Source organism: Scyliorhinus canicula, chromosome 29, assembly GCF_902713615.1.
Source record: "Scyliorhinus canicula chromosome 29, sScyCan1.1, whole genome shotgun sequence".
Lineage (NCBI taxonomy): Eukaryota > Metazoa > Chordata > Chondrichthyes > Carcharhiniformes > Scyliorhinidae > Scyliorhinus > Scyliorhinus canicula.
In genome coordinates, this window is record NC_052174.1 from 1,634,877 (window position 1) to 1,652,376 (window position 17,500).

Sequence of the window (17,500 nt, forward strand, 5' to 3'; positions counted from 1 at the left end):
AACCAGGGTCCCTGGCACTGAGACAGCAGTGTTAACCCGGGTCCCTGGCACTGTAACTCAGCAGTGCTAACCCTGATCCTTGGCACTGTGAGGCAGCAGTGTTAACCCGGGTCCCTGAGACTGTGACGCAGCAGTGTTAACCCGGATCCCTGGCACTGTGAGGCAGCAGTGTTAACCCGGGTCCCTGGCACTCTGAGACAGCAGTGTTGACCTGGGTCCCTGGCTCTGTGAGACAGCTGTGTTAACCCGGATCACTGGCACTGTGAGGCAGCAGTGTTATCCCGGGTCCCTGGCACTGTGAGGCAGCAGTGCTAACCCTGGTACCTGGCACTGTGAGACAGCAGTGTTAACCCGGGTCCCTGGCACTGTGAGACAGCAGTGTTAACCGGGGTCACTGGTACTGTGAGACAGCAGTGCTAACCCGGGTCCCTGGCACTGTGAGACAGCAGTGTTAACCCGGGTCCCTGGCACTGTGAGACAGCAGTGCTAACCCGGGTCCCTGGCACTCTGAGATAGCAGTGTTGACCTGGGTACCTGGCACTGTGAGACAGCAGTGTTAACCCGGATCACTGGCACTGTGAGGCAGCAGTGTTAACCAGGGTCCCTGGCACTGAGAGGCAGCAGTGTTAACCTGGGTCCCTGGCCCTGTGAGACAGCAGTGTTAACCCGGGTCCCTGGCACTGTGAGACAGCAGTGTTAACCCGGGTCCCTGGCACTGTGACGCAGCAGTGCTGACCCGGGTCCCTGGCACTGTAACGCAGCAGTGTTAACCCGGATCACTGGAACTGTGAGGCAGCAGTGTTAAGCCGGGACCCTGGCGAAGTGAGACAGCAGTGCTAACCCGGGTCCCTGAGACTGTGACGCAGCAGTGTTAACCCGGATCTCTGGCACTGTGAGGCAGCAGTGTTAACCCGGGTCCCTGGCACTGTGAGACAGCAGTGTTAACCCGGGTCCCTGGCACTGTGAGACAGCAGTGTTAACCCGGGTCCCTGGCACTGTGACGCAGCAGTGCTAACCCGGGTCCCTGCCACTGTGAGGCAGCAGTGTTAACCCGGATCACTGGAACTGTGAGGCAGCAGTGTTAACCTGGGTCCCTGGCACTGTGAGACAGCAGTGTTAACCCGGGTCCCTGGCACTGTGAGACAGCAGTGTTAACCGGGGTCACTGGTACTGTGAGACAGCAGTGTTAACCCGGGTCCCTGGCACTCTGAGACAGCAGTGTTAACCCGGGTCCCTGGCACTGTGAGACAGCAGTGTTAACCCGGGTCCCTGGCACTGTGAGGCAGCAGTGCTAACCCGGGTCCCTGGCACTGTGAGACAGCAGTGTTAACCCGGGTCCCTGGCACTATGAGGCAGCAGTGCTAACCCGGGTCCCTGCCACTGTGAGGCAGCAGTGTTAACCCGGGTCGCTGGCACTGTGAGACAGCAGTGTTAACCCGGATCTCTGGCACTGTGAGGCAATAGTGTTAACCCAGCTCCCTGGCACTGTGAGGCAGCAGTGTTAACCCGGGTCCCTGGCACTGTGAGGCAGCAGTGTTAACCCGGGTCCCTGGCACTGTGAGGCAGCAGTGTTAACCCGGGTCCCTGGCACTCTGAGACAGCAGTGTTAACCCTGATCCTTGGCACTGTGAGACAGCAGTGTTAACCGGGGTACCTGGCACTGTGAGACAGCAGTGTTAACCCGGGTCCCTGGCACTGTGAGGCAGCAGTGTTAACCCGGGTCCCTGGCACTGTGAGGCAGCAGTGTTAACCCGGGTCCCTGGCACTCTGAGACAGCAGTGTTAACCCAGGGCCCTGGCACTGTAACTCAGCAGTGTTAACCCGGGTCCCTGGCACTGTGAGACAGCAGTGTTACCCCGGGTCCCTGGCACTGTGAGGCAGCAGTGTTAACCCTGATCCTTGGCACTGTGAGGCAGCCGTGTTAACCCGGGTCCCTGAGACTGTGACGCAGCAGTGTTAACCCGGGTCCCTGGCACTCTGAGACAGCAGTGATGACCTGGGTACCTGGCACTGTGAGACAGCAGTGTTAACCCGGATCACTGGCACTGTGAGGCAGCAGTGTTAACCCGGGTCCCTGGCACTGTGAGACAGCAGTGTTAACCGGGGTCACTGGTACTGTGAGACAGCAGTGCTAACCCGGGTCCCTGGCACTGTGAGACAGCAGTGTTAACCCGGGTCCCTGGCACTGTGAGGCAGCAGTGTTAACCGGGGTCCCTGGTACTGTGAGACAGCAGTGTTAACCCGGGTCCCTGGCACTGTGAGGCAGCAGTGTTAACCGGGGTCCCTGGTACTGTGAGGCAGCAGTGCTAACCCGGGTCCCTGGCACTCTGAGACAGCAGTGTTAACCTGGGTACCTGGCACTGTGAGACAGCAGTGTTAACCCGGATCACTGGCACTGTGAGGCAGCAGTGTTAACCAGGGTCCCTGGCACTGAGAGGCAGCAGTGTTAACCTGGGTCCCTGGCCCTGTGAGACAGCAGTGTTAACCCGGGTCCCTGGCACTGTGAGACAGCAGTGTTAACCCGGGTCCCTGGCACTGTGAGACAGCAGTGTTAACCTGGGTCCCTGGCCCTGTGAGACAGCAGTGTTAACCCGGGTCCCTGGCACTGTGAGACAGCAGTGTTAACCCGGGTCCCTGGCACTGTGACGCAGCAGTGTTAACCCGGATCACTGGAACTGTGAGGCAGCAGTGTTAAGCCGGGACCCTGGCGAAGTGAGACAGCAGTGCTAACCCGGGTCCCTGAGACTGTGACGCAGCAGTGTTAACCCGGATCTCTGGCACTGTGAGGCAGCAGTGTTAACCCGGGTCCCTGGCACTGTGAGACAGCAGTGTTAACCCGGGTCCCTGGCACTGTGAGACAGCAGTGTTAACCCGGGTCCCTGGCACTGTGACGCAGCAGTGCTAACCCGGGTCCCTGCCACTGTGAGGCAGCAGTGTTAACCCGGGTCGCTGGCACTGTGAGACAGCAGTGTTAACCCGGATCTCTGGCACTGTGAGGCAATAGTGTTAACCCGGGTCCCTGGCACTGTGAGACAGCAGTGTTAACCCGGATCCCTGGCACTGTGAGGCAGCAGTGTTAACCCGGGTCCCTGGCACTGTGAGACAGCAGTGTTAACCCGGGTCCCTGGCACTGTGAGGCAGCAGTGTTAACCCTGATCCTTGGCACTGTGAGGCAGCCGTGTTAACCGGGGTACCTGGCACTGTGAGACAGCAGTGTTAACCCGGGTCCCTGGCACTGTGAGGCAGCAGTGTTAACCCGGGTCCCTGGCACTGTGAGGCAGCAGTGTTAACCGGGGTCCCTGGTACTGTGAGACAGCAGTGTTAACCCGGGTCCCTGGCACTCTGAGACAGCAGTGTTGACCTGGGTACCTGGCACTGTGAGGCAGCAGTGTTAACCAGGGTCCCTGGCACTGAGAGGCAGCAGTGTTAACCAAGGTCCCTGGCACTGTGAGACAGCAGTGTTATCCCGGGTCACTGGCACTGTGAGACAGCAGTGTTAACCCGGGTCCCTGGCACTGAGAGACAGCAGTGCTAACCCGGGTCCCTGGCACTGTGAGGCAGCAGTGTTAACCCGGGCCCCTGGCACTGTGAGACAGCAGTGCTAACCCGGGTCCCTGGCACTGCGAGGCAGCAGTGTTAACCCGGGTCCCTGGCACTGTGAGACAGCAGTGTTAACCCGGATCACTGGCACTGTGAGGCAGCAGTGTTAACCAGGGTCCCTGGCACTCTGAGGCAGCAGTGTTAACCCGGGTCCCTGGCCCTGTGAGACAGCAGTGTTAACCCGGATCACTGGCACTGTGAGGCAGCAGTGTTAACCAGGGTCCCTGGCACTGTGAGGCAGCAGTGCTAACCCGGGTCCCTGGCACTGTGAGACAGCAGTGTTAACCCGGGTCCCTGGCACTGTGAGACAGCAGTGTTAACCCGGCTCCCTGGCGCTTTGAGACAACAGTGTTAACCCGGGTCCCTGGCACTGTGAGGCAGCAGTGTTAACCGGGGCCCCTGGCACTGTGAGGCAGCAGTGCTAACCCGGGTCCCTGGCACGGTGAGGCAGCAGTGTTAACCCGGGTCGCTGGCACTGTGAGGCAGCAGTGTTAACCCGGGTCCCTGTCACTGTAAGACAGCAGTGTTAACCCGGCTTCCTGGCACTGTGAGGCAGCAGTGTTAACCCGGGTCCCTGGCACTGTGAGGCAGCAGTGTTAACCCGGGTCCCTGGCACTGTGAGACAGCAGTGTTAACCCGGGTCCCAGGCACTGTGAGACAGCAGTGTTAACCCGGGTCCCTGGCACTGTGAGACAGCAGTGTTAACCTGGGTCCCTGGCACTGTGAGACAGCAGTGTTAACCCGGGTTCCTGGCACGGTGAGGCAGCAGTGCTAACCCGGGTCCCTGGCACTGTGAGGCAGCAGTGTTAATCCGGGTCCCTGGCACTGTGAGACAGCAGTGTTAACCCGGGTCCCTGGCACTGTGAGACAGCAGTGTTAACCCGGGTCCCTGGCACTGTGAGACAGCAGTGCTAACCCGGGTCCCTGGCACTGTGAGACAGCAGTGCTAACCCGGGTCCCTGGCACTGTGAGACAGCAGTGCTAACCCGGGTCCCTGGCACTGAGAGGCAGCAGTGTTAACCCGGGTCCCTGGCACTGTGAGGCAGCAGTGTTATCCCGGGTTCCTGGCACGGTGAGGCAGCAGTGCTAACCCGGATCCTTGACACTGTGAGACAGCAGTGTTAAACCGTGTTCCTGGCACTGTGAGGCAGCAGTGTTAACCCGGTCCCTGGCACTGTGAGGCAGCAGTGTTAACCCGGGTCCGTGGCACTGTGAGACAGCAGTGCTAACCCGGGTCCCTGGTACTGTGAGGCAGCAGTGCTAACTCAGGTCACTGGCACTGTGAGACAGCTGTGTTACCCCGGGTCCCTGGCACTGTGAGACAGCAGTGTTAACCCGGGTCCCTGGCACTGTGAGACAGCAGTGTTAACCCGGCTCCCTGGCACTGAGACAGAAGTGTTAACCCGGGTCCCTAGCACTGTGAGACAGCAGTGTTAACCGGGGCCCCTGGCACTGTGAGGCAGCAGTGTTAACCCGGGTCCCTGGCACTGTGAGGCAGCAGTGTTAACCAGGGTCCCTGGTACTATGAGGCAGCAGTGTTAACCCGGGTCCCTGGCGCTGTGAGTCAGCAGTGTTAACCCGGGTCCCTTGTACTGTGAGACAGCATAGTTAACCTGGGTCCCTGGCACTGTGAGACAGCAGTGTTAACCCGGGTCCCTGGCACTGTGAGACAGCAGTGTTAAACCCGGTCCCTGGCACTGTGAGGCAGCAGTGTTAACCCGGATCCCTGGCACTGAGACAGCAGTGTTTACCCGGGTCCCTGGCACTGTGAGACAGCAGTGCTAACCCGGGTCCCTGGCACTGTGAAGCAGCAGTGTTAACCCAGGTCCCTGGCACTGTGAGACAGCAGTGTTAACCCGGGTCCCTGGCACTGGGAGACAGCAGTGTTAACCCGGGTCCCTGGCACTGGGAGACAGCAGTGTTAACCCGGGTCCCTGGCACTGTGAGACAGCAGTGCTAACCCGGGTCCCTGGCACTGTGAGGCAGCAGTGCTAACCCGGGTCCCTGGCACTGTAGGACAGCAGTGTTAACCCGGGTCCCTGGCACTGTGAGACAGCAGTGTTAACCTGGGTCCCTGGCACTGTGAGACAACAGTGTTATCCCGGGTCCCTGGCACTGGGAGACAGCAGTGTTAACCCGGGTCCCTGGCACTGGGAGACAGAAGTGTTAACCCGGGTCCCTGGCACTGTGAGGCAGCAGTGTTAACCCGGGTCCCTGGCACTGTGAGACAGCATAGAACATAGAACATAGAACGATACAGCGCAGTACAGGCCCTTCGGCCCTCGATGTTGCACCGACATGGAAAAAAACTAAAGGCCATCTAACCTACACTATGCCCTTATCATCCATATGCTTATCCAATAAACTTTTAAATGCCCTCAATGTTGGCGAGTTCACTACTGTTGCAGGTAGGGCATTCCACGGCCTCACCACTCTTTGCGTAAAAAACCCACCTCTGACCTCTGTCCTATATCTATTACCCCTCAATTTAAGGCTATGTCCCCTCGTGCTAGCCACCTCCATCCGCGGGAGAAGGCTCTCGCTGTCCACCCTATCTAACCCTCTGATCATTTTGTATGCCTCTATTAAGTCACCTCTTAACCTTCTTCTCTCTAACGAAAACAACCTCAAGTCCATCAGCCTTTCCTCATAAGATTTTCCCTCCATACCAGGCAACATCCTGGTAAATCTCCTCTGCACCCGTTCCAAAGCTTCCACGTCCTTCCTATAATGAGGCGACCAGAACTGTACGCAATACTCCAAATGCGGCCGTACTAGAGTTTTGTACAACTGCAACATGACCTCATGGCTCCGGAACTCAATCCCTCTACCAATAAAGGCCAACACACCATAGGCCTTCTTCACAACCCTATCAACCTGGGTGGCAACTTTCAGGGATCTATGTACATGGACACCGAGATCCCTCTGCTCATCCACACTACCAAGAATTTTACCATTAGCCAAATATTCCGCATTCCTGTTATTCTTTCCAAAGTGAATCACCTCACACTTCTCCACATTAAACTCCATTTGCCACCTCTCAGCCCAGCTCTGCAGCTTATCTATGTCACTCTGTAACCTGCAACATCCTTCCGCACTGTCTACAACTCCACCGACTTTAGTGTCGTCTGCAAATTTACTCACCCATCCTTCTGCGCCCTCCTCTAGGTCATTTATAAAAATGACAAACAGCAACGGCCCCAGAACAGATCCTTGTGGTACGCCACTCATAACTGAACTCCATTCTGAACATTTCCCATCAACTACCACTTTCTGTCTTCTTTCAACTAGCCAATTTCTGATCCACATCTCTAAATCACCCTCAATCCCCAGCCTCCGTATTTTCTGCAATAGCCGACCGTGGGGAACCTTATCAAACGCTTTACTGAAATCCATATACACCACATCAACTGCTCTACCCTCGTCTACCTGTTCAGTCACCTTCTCAAAGAACTCGATAAGGTTTGTGAGGCATGACCTACCCTTCACAAAACCATGCTGACTATCCCTAATCATATTATTCCTATCTAGATGATTATAAATCGTATCTTTTATAATCCTCTCCAAGACCTTACCCACCACAGACGTTAGGCTCACCAGCCTATAGTTACCGGGGTTATCTCTACTCCCCTTCTTGAACAAAGGGACCACATTTGCTATTCTCCAGTCCTCTGGCACTATTCCTGTAGCCAATGATGACCTAAAAATCAAAGCCAAAGGCTCAGCAATCTCTTCCCTGGCTTCCCAGAGAATCCTAGGATAAATCCCATCCGGCCCCGGGGACTTATCTATTTTCACCTTGTCCAGAATTGCCAACACTTCTTCCCTACGCACCTCAATGCCACCTATTCTAATAGCCTGGGTCTCAGCATTCTCCTCCACAATATTATCTTTTTCTTGAGTGAATACTGACGAAAAGTATTCCTTTAGTATCTCGCAGTGTTAACCTGAGTCCCTGGCACTGTGAGACAGCAGTGTTAACCTGAGTCCCTGGCACTGTGAGGCAGCAGTGTTAACCCGGGTCCCTGGCACTGTGAGACAGCAGTGTTAACCCGGGTCCCTGGCACTGTGAGGCAGCAGTGTTAACCCGGGTCCCTGGCACTGTGAGACAGCAGTGTTAACCCGGGTCCCTGGCACTGTGAGACAGCACTGTTAACCCAGGTCCCTGGCACTGTGAGACAGCAGTGTTAACCACTGTGCCATCCCGTCGTGCCACACAAGTGCCAGGCAATGATGAACTCCGACGAGAGAGGATCTAACCATCGCCCCTTGATATCCAATGGCATTACCATCACTGAATCGCCCACAATCAACATCCTGGGGGTTACCATTGATCAGAAAGTGGACTGACCCAGCCAGAGCAGGTCAGGGGCTGGGAATCCTGTGGAGAGTAACTCGCCTCTTCCTGAAAGTCATTTGAGGGTGGGATATATATTCTGGCCTCGACAGTGTCACGCACATCCTGTGAAAAGTTTAAAATCTTCCCATCACTCTTTCACTCCCTGAGCGATGTCCATCCTGTGCCACCTCCCTCAATCTTCACCAGCCTCACTCTCTCCACATCTTGGGCAACGCGGTAGCACAGTGGTCAGCACAATTGCTTCACAGCTCCAGAGTCCCAGGTTCGATTCCCGGCTTGGGTCACTGTCTGTGTGGAGTCTGCACGTCCTCCCCGTGTCTGCGTGGGTTTCCTCCGGGTGCTCCGGTTTCCTCCCACAGCCCAAAGATGTGCAGGTTGGGTGGATTGGCCATGATAAATTGCCCTTAGTGTCCAAAATTGCCCTTAGTGTTGAGTGGGGTTACTGGGTTATGGGGATAGGGTGGAGGTGTTGACCTTGGGTAGGGTGTTCTTTCTAAGAGCCGGTACAGACTCGATGGGCCGAGTGGCCTCCTTCTGTACTGTAAATTCTATGATCTTCTGTTGCAAGTCTCTCCATCTCTTTCTCTCACTCTACATCCCTCCCTCTCTGATTTCTCACCCTCTCGCCCCATTTTTCTCTACGGCACCCCTCTCCCTCTCTGACTCTCCCCCTCTAGCTCTCCCGAGCCTCTCTCTCTCTCCCCACCTTCTCTGTCTCTGACTCGCTCTCTTACCTTCTGAGGTGCATTGATGACGCCAATGTTATATCCGAACTGTAGAGATCCCAGTGTGGCTGTGAAGATAGCGAGGATCAGGGTGCCCGTCACACGCTGAGAAACAGGGAAACAGGCACAGAATCAGCAAATATCAATGAACATACAGCACGGGGTCAGATACAGAGTAAAGCTCCCTCTACACTGTCCACATCAAACACTCCCAGGACAGGTACAGCATGGGGTTAGATACAGAGTAAAGCTCCCTCTACACTGTCCCCATCAAACCCTCCCAGGACAGGTACAGCACGGGGTCAGATACAGAGAAAAAGCTCCCTCTACACTGTCCCCATCAAACCCTCCCAGGACAGGTACAGCACGGGGTTGGATACAGAGTAAAGCTCCCTCTACACTGTCCCCATCAAACACTCCCAGGACAGGTACAGCACGGGGTTAGATACAGAGTAAAGCTCCTTCTACACTGTCCCCATCAAACACTCCCAGGACAGGTACAGCACGGGGTTAGATACAGAGTAAAGCTCCCTCTACACTGTCCCCATCAAACACTCCCAGGACAGGTACAGCACAGGGATAGATACAGAGTAAAGCTCCCGCTCCACTCTCTCCATCAAACACTCCCAGGACAGGTACAGCACAGGGATAGATACAGAGTAAAGCTCCCGCTCCACTGTCTCCATCAAACACTCCCAGGACAGGTACAACACGGGGTTAGATACAGAGCAAATCTCCCTCTACACTGTCCCCATCAAACACTCCGTGGACAGGTACAGCATGGGGTTAGATACACAGTAAAGCTCCCTCTACATTGTCGCCATCAAACACTCCCAGGACAGGTACAGCACGGGGTTAGATACAGAGTAAAGCTCCCTCTACATTGTCCCCATCAAACACTCCCAGGACAGGTGCAGCATGGGGTTAGATACAGAGTAAAGCTCCCTCTACATTGTCCCCATCGAACACTCCCAGGACAGGTACAGCATGGGGTTAGATACAGAGTAAAGATCCCTCTACACTGTCCCCATCAAACACTCCCAGGACAGGTACAGCACGGGGTTAGATACAGAGTAAAGCTCCCTCTACACTGTCCCCATCAAACACTCCCAGGACAGGTACAGCACGGGGTTATATACAGAGTAAAGCTCCTTCTACACAGTCCCCATCCAACACTCCCAGGACAGGTACAGCAAGGGGTTAGATACAGAGTAAAGCTCCCTCTACATTGTCCCCATCGAACACTCCCAGGACAGGTATAGCACGGGGTTAGATACAGAGTAAAGCTCCTTCTACACTGTCCCCATCAAACACTCCCAGGACAGGTACAGCACGTGGTTAGATACAGAGTAACGCTCCCTCTACACTGTCCCCGTCAAACACTCCCAGGACAGTTACAGTATGGGGTCAGATACAGAGTAAAGCTCCCTCTACACTGTCCCCATCAAACACTCCCAGGACAGGGACAGAACGGGGTTAGATACAGAGTAAAGCTCCCTCTACACTGTCCCCATCAAACACTCCCAGGACAGGTACAGCACGGGGTTAGATACAGAGTAAAGCTCTCTCTACACTGTCCCCATCAAACACTCCCAGGACAGGGACAGCACGGGGTTAGATACAGAGTAAAGCTCCCTCTCCACTGTCCCCATCAAACACTCCCAGGACTGGTACAGCACGGGGTTAGATACAGAGTAAAGCTCCCTCTGCACTGTCCCCATCAAACACTCCCAGGACAGGTACAGCACGGGGTGAGATACAGAGTAAAGCTCCCTCTACACTGTCCCCATCAAACACTCCCAGGACAGGTACAGCACGGGGTTAGATACAGAGTAAAGCTCCCTCTACACTGTCCCCATCAAACACTCCCAGGACAGGTACAGCACAGGGATAGATACAGAGTAAAGCTCCCGCTCCACTGTCTCCATCAAACACTCCCAGGACAGGTACAGCACAGGGATAGATACAGAGTAAAGCTCCCGCTCCACTGTCTCCATCAAACACTCCCAGGACAGGTACAACACGGGGTTAGATACAGAGCAAATCTCCCTCTACACTGTCCCCATCAAACACTCCCAGGACAGGTACAGCACAGGGTTAGATACAGAGTAAAGCTCCCTCTACACTGTCCCCATCAAACACTCCCAGGACAGGTACAGCACGGGGTTAGATACAGAGTAAAGCTCCTTCTACACAGCCCCCATCCAACACTCCCAGGACAGGTACAGCATGGGGTTAGATAGAGAGTAAAGCTCCCTCTACATTGTCCCCATCAAACACTCCCAGGACAGGTACAGCACGGGGTTAGATACAGAGTAAAGCTCCCTCTACATTGTCCCCATCAAACACTCCCAGGACAGGTATAGCACGGGGTTAGATACAGAGTAAAGCTCCTTCTACACTGTCCCCATTAAACACTCCCAGGACAGGTACAGCACGGGGTTAGATACAGAGTAAAGCTCCCTCTACACTGTCCCCATCAAACACTCCCAGGACAGGTACAGCACGGGGTTAGATACAGAGTAAAGCTCCCTCGACACTGTCTCCATCAAACACTCCCACGACAGGTAGAGCACGGGGTTAGATACAGAGTAAAGCTCCCTCGACACTGTCTCCATCAAACACTCCCAGGACAGGTACAGCACGGGGTTAGATACAGAGTAAAGCTCCCTCTACACTGTCCTCATCAAACTCTCCCAGGACAGGTACAGCACGGGGTTAGATACAGAGTAAAGCTCCCTCTACATTGTCCTCATCAAACACTCCCAGGACAGGTACTGCACAGGGTTAGATACAGAGTAAAGCTCCCTCTCCACTGTCCCCATCAAACACTCCCAGGACAGGTACAGCACGGGGTCAGATACAGAGTAAAGCTCCCTCTACACTGTCCCCATCAAACACTCCCAGGACAGGTACAGCACGTGGTTAGATACAGAGTAAAGCTCCCTCTACACTGTCCCCGTCAAGCACTCCCAGGACAGTTACAGTACGGGGTCAGATACAGAGTAAAGCTCCCTCTACACTGTCCCCATCAAACACTCCCAGGACAGGGACAGAACGGGGTTAGATACAGAGTAAAGGTCCCTCTACACTGTCCCCATCAAACACTCCCAGGACAGGAACAGCACGGGGTTAGATACAGAGTAAAGCTCTCTCTACACTGTCCCCATCAAACACTCCCAGGACAGGGACAGCACGGGGTTAGAAACAGAGTAAAGCTCCCTCTCCACTGTCCCCATCAAACACTCCCAGGACAGGTACAGCACGGGGTTAGATACAGAGTAAAGCTCCCTCTGCACTGTCCCCATCAAACACTCCCAGGACAGGTACAGCACGGGGTGAGATACAGAGTAAAGCTCCCTCTACACTGTCCCCATCAAACACTCCCAGGACAGGTACAGCACAGGGATAGATACAGAGTAAAGCTCCCGCTCCACTGTCTCCATCAAACACTCCAAGGACAGGTACAGCACAGGGATAGATACTGAGTAAAGCTCCCGCTCCACTGTCTCCATCAAACACTCCCAGGACAGGTACAACACGGGGTTAGATACAGAGCAAATCTCCCTCTACACTGTCCCCATCAAACACTCCCTGGACAGGTACAGCATGGGGTTAGATACAGAGTAAAGCTCCCTCTACATTGTCCCCATCAAACACTCCCAGGACAGGTACAGCACGGGGTTAGATACAGAGTAAAGCTCCCTCTACATTGTCCCCATCAAACACTCCCAGGACAGGTATAGCACGGGGTTAGATACAGAGTAAAGCTCCCTCTACACTGTCCCCATCAAACACTCCCAGGATAGGTACAGCACGGGGTTAGATACAGAGTAAAGCTCCTTCTACACTGTCCCCATCAAACACTCCCAGGACAGGTACAGCACGGGGTTAGATACAGAGTAATGCTCCCTCTAAACTGTCCCCATCAAACACTCCCAGGACAGGTACAGCACGGGGTTAGATACAGAGTAAAGCTCCCTCGACACTGTCTCCATCAAACACTCCCAGGACAGGTACAGCACGGGGTTAGATACAGAGTAAAGCTCCCTCTACACTGTCCCCATCAAACAATCCCAGGACAGGGACAGCACAGGGTTAGATACAGAGTAAAACTCCCTCTCCACTGTCTACATCAAACACTCCCAGGACAGGTACAACACGGGGTTAGATACAGAGTAAAGCTCCCTCTACACTGTCCCCATCAAACACTACCTGGACAGGTACAGCACGGGGTTTGATACAGAGTAAATCTCCCTCTACATTGTCCCCATCAAACACTCCCAGGACAGGTACAGCACAGGGTTAGATACAGAGTAAAGCTCCCTCTACATTGTCCCCATCAAACTCTCCCAGGACAGGTACAGAACGGGGTTAGATACAGAGTAAAGCTCCCTCTACACTGTCCCCATTCAAATACTCCCAGGACAGGTACAGCACGGGGTTAGATACAGAGTAAAGCTCCCTCGACACTGTCTCCATCAAACACTCCCAGGACAGGTACAGCACGGGGTTAGATACAGAGTAAAGCTCCCTCTACACTGTCCCCATCAAACACTCCCAGGACAGGGACAGCACGGGGTTAGATACAGAGTAAAGCTCCCTCTCCACTGTCCCCATCAAACACTCCCAGGACAGGTACAGCACGGGGTTAGATACAGAGTAAAGCTCCCTCTACACTGTCCCCATAAACACTCCCAGGACAGGGACAGCACAGGGTTAGATACAGAGTAAAGCTCCATCTACACTGTCCCCATCAAACACTCCCTGGACAGGTACAGCACGGGGTTAGATACAGAGTAAAGCTCCCTCTACATTGTCCCCATCAAACACTCCCAGGACAGGTACAGCACGGGGTTAGATACAGAGTAAAGCTCCCTATACACTGTCCCTATCAAACTCTCCCAGGACAGGTACAGCACGGGGGTTAGATACAGAGTAAAGCTCCCTCTACATTGTCCCCATCAAACACTCCCAGGACAGGTACAGCACGGGGTTAGATACAGAGTAAAGCTCCCTCTACATTGTCCCCATCAAACTCTCCCAGGACAGGTACAGAACGGGGTTAGATGCAGAGTAAAGCTCCCTCTACACTGTCCCCATCAAACACTCCCAGGACAGGTACAGCACGGGTTAGATACAGAGTAAAGCTCCCTCTAAACTGTCCCCATCAAACACTCCCAGGACAGGTACAGCACGGGGTTAGATACAGAGTAAAGCTCCCTCTACACTGTCCCCATCAAACACTCCCAGGACAGGTACAGCATGGGGTTAGATACAGAGTATAGCTCCCTCGACACTCTCCCCATCAAACACTCCCAGGACAGGTACAGCACGGGGTTAGATACAGAGTAAAGCTCCCTCTACACTGTCCCCATCAAACACTCCCAGGGCAGGTACAGCACGGGGTTAGATACAGAGTAAAGCTCCTTCTACACTGACCAAATCAAACTCTCCCAGTACAGGTACAGAACGGGGTTAGATACAGAGTAAAGCTCCCTCTACACTGTCCCCATCAAACACTCCCAGGACAGGTACAGCACGGGGTTAGATACAGAGTAAAGCTCCCTCTACACTGCCCCCATCAAACACTCCCAGGGCAGGTACAGCACGGGGTTAGATACAGAGTAAAGCTCCTTCTACACTGTCTCCATCAAACACTTCCAGGACAGGTACAGCACAGGGTTAGATACATTGTGCAGCTCCCTCTAAACAGTGCAGCAATTTCTTGCTACTGACAAAGAACAAGGACAAAGAAACGTGCAGCACAGGAACAGACCCTTCGGCTCTTCAAGCCTGCGCCATCTGGCCCTGCACCTGTGGGAGATGGTCACAGACTCGCTGGCAAGGGGCACCCTGCCACTTACGCTAGCACAGGACTCAATCTCGCCAACACCCCAGAAAGATAAAGACCCAACGGAATGTGGGTCATGCAGACACATCTCACTACCAAACGTAGATGCAAAAATACTGGTCAAAATCCTAGCCAAAAGGCTAGAAGACTGAGGGCAGCACGGTAGCACAGTGGTTAGCACTGTCGCTTCACAGCTCCAGGGTCCCAGGTTCGATTCCCGGCTCGGGTCACTGTCTGTGCAGAGTCTGCACGTTCTCCCCGTGTCTGCGTGGGTTTCCTCCGGGCGCTCCGGTTTCCTCCCACAGTCCAAAGATGTGCAGGTTCGGTGGATTGGCCATGCTAAATTGCCCTTAGTGTCCAAAGGGGTTGGGTGATGTTGCTGGGGTGGAGTTCTGGGCTTAAATGGGGTGCTCTTTCCAAGGGCCGGTGCAGGCTCGATGGGCCAAATGGCCTCCTTCTGCATTGTAAATTCTATGTTCTATGTTCTAAGACTGCGTAGCAGAGGTGGTCGCAGAGGACCAGACGGGCTTTGTCAAAGGTAGACAGCTAACATTGAAGATCAGGCGCCTGCTAAACTTGATCATGATCCCATCCGGGGAGAGAACACCAGAGGTGATCGTCTGCCTGGACGCAGAAAAGGCCTTTGACAGAGTCGACAGGAAGTCCCTCATCGACGTAGTGGAGCGGTTTGGGCTTGGAACAGGGTTCATCGCCTGGGTGAAGCTCCTAGACAACGCTCCCATGGCGAGCGTACAGACAAACAACACCAGCTCACAGTACCTCCAGCTGCACAGGGGCACCAGGCAGGGATGCCCACTGTCCCCGCTGCTGTGTCCTCGCCCTAGCGATCGAACCATGAGCGATTGCTCTCAGGGCGACAAAGAATTGGAAAGGAATCCGGAGAGGAAGCAGAGAGCACAGAGTTTCGCTCTGTATAGATGACCTGCTCCTCTAGATCTCAGACCCACAGAGCAGCAAGGAAGGAATCACCATGGGTGTGTCCAGAACCAGGGGTCACAGTCTGAGGATTCTGGGTAAACCATTTCGGACAGAGATAAGGAGACATTTCTTCACACAAAGAGTGGTGACCCTGTGGAATTCATCACCACAGGAAGTAGTTGATGCTAAAACATTGAATATATTCAAGAGGTGGCTGGATGTAGCACTTGGGGAGAATGGGATCGAAGGCTATGGGGAGAAAGCAGGATTAGGCTATTGAGTTGGATGATCAGCCAGGATCGTGATGAATGGTGGAGCAGACTCGAAGGGCCTATCTTCTACGTATCCATGTATATATGTATCACGTTCCTGAAAGAGTTCAGTACGTTCTCGGGCTACAAACTCAACATTAACAAAAGCGAGATCTTCCCGGTGAACCCACAAGGGGGAGGGGCGAGCCCGACACAAATACCGCTACCTGGGGGTCCAAAGCCCCGCGACAGGACAGAGACCCATAAATGGAACCTACTAGCCTGACGGAGGAAGTAAAGGAGGACCTGCAGAGATGGGGCTCACTCCCACTCCCCCTGGCGGGGAGGGTGCAGACGATCAAGATGAACGTACTGCCCAGGTTCCTCTTCCTGTTTTGATCGTTCCGATCTACATCCCCAAGGCCTTTTTCAACTCACTGCATAAACTGATTATGGTGTGTGTGTGTGTGTGTGTGTATGTGTGTGTGTGGGGCGGGGGGTGGGTGGGGGGGGGGGGGGGAGGGGGAGATAATGCAAGGATCTGGGAGAGAGTACTGTGGAGAACAAAATCGATGGTTTTCCTAGCCCCCCCCAAACCTACAATATTACCACTGGGCAGCGACCACCGAGAGAGTGAAGGGATGGATAAAGGAGCCAAAAGTTGATTCGGTGCTTATGGAGGAGGGCTCCTGCAGAGGGACCTCCCCTCAGGCCCTCGCCACGGCGGCCCTCCCATCCCCACCTACTAAACATTGAACTAGGAAGCTAAACACTCCCGCCATGAAACCAAATGTGACAACATTTCAGGTTAATCAAAATGTCCGACAAATCCCCATCTGCAACAGCCACAGGTTCACTCGGTGACAATGGAAGCCTCCTTCAAAGGTTGGAGACAGGTCAGGGTGACGCTGACAGTTCGGGATTTCTACACCAACAATGGACTGACAACGCTCGAAGAGATTGCATGTGACGGGAGAAATGGGGCTGGTTTAGCTCACAAGGCTAAATCGCTGGCTTTGAAAGCAGACCAAGCAGGCCAGCAGCACGGTTCGATTCCCGTACCAGCCTCCCCGGACTGGCGCCGGAATGTGACGACTAGGGGCTTTTCACAGTAACTTCATTGAAGCCTACTCGTGACAATAAGCCATTTTCATTTCATTTCATTTCAAATGAACTGAGGTATCTACAACTCAAAAACTTCCTATGAAGGGAAGCAAGGATGTACCAGTGACCACCACGACAATCAATGCTGGAGGATCTGCTGGAAGTGGACATCTTAAGGACAGGGAACTGCGGCGACATGAATGGGCGACTGCTAGAGGGAGTCACCACCCAACCGATACGAGACAGAGAGAAGTGTGAGGAGGACTTGGGGCTTGAAATAGCCTGGGGACTGTGGAGCGAAGCACTGCACAGGGTCATCTTCACATGGGCAAAGCTGAGCCCAATGCAGCTAAAAATGGTGCATAGAGCCCACTTGGCCAGAACCTGATTGAGCAGGTTCTTCCCGGAGGTGGAGGACAGATGTGAACGGTGCCAAGGAGGCCCGGCCAACCACGCCCACATGTTCTGGTCTTGCCCCAGAATGCTGGGCACTGGCCAACCTTCTTCGAGGCAATGTCCAAACTGGTGGGGGTGAGGGTGGAGCCATGCCCGAAAGTGGCGGTCTTCGGGGTATCAGACCAGCCAGATCTATTCCTGGGGAGGAGGGCGGGCGCACTTTCCTTTGTCACCCTGATCGCCCGCCGTAGAATCCTGTTTGGCTGGCGGT

The 17,500-nt window shown here is 54.2% G+C and overlaps 1 protein-coding gene across 1 annotated transcript in view; it reads right to left on the reverse strand.

Moving 5' to 3' along the window:
- The window catches only part of LOC119958454 (solute carrier family 2, facilitated glucose transporter member 4-like), a 49,154-nt gene that overhangs the window by 29,786 nt on the left and 1,868 nt on the right, over positions 1–17,500 (reverse strand). The window contains exon 2 of the mRNA XM_038786996.1: positions 8,695–8,790. Coding sequence (XP_038642924.1) covers positions 8,695–8,790 — 96 coding nt within the window. The remainder of the gene's footprint in view (positions 1–8,694; positions 8,791–17,500) is intronic.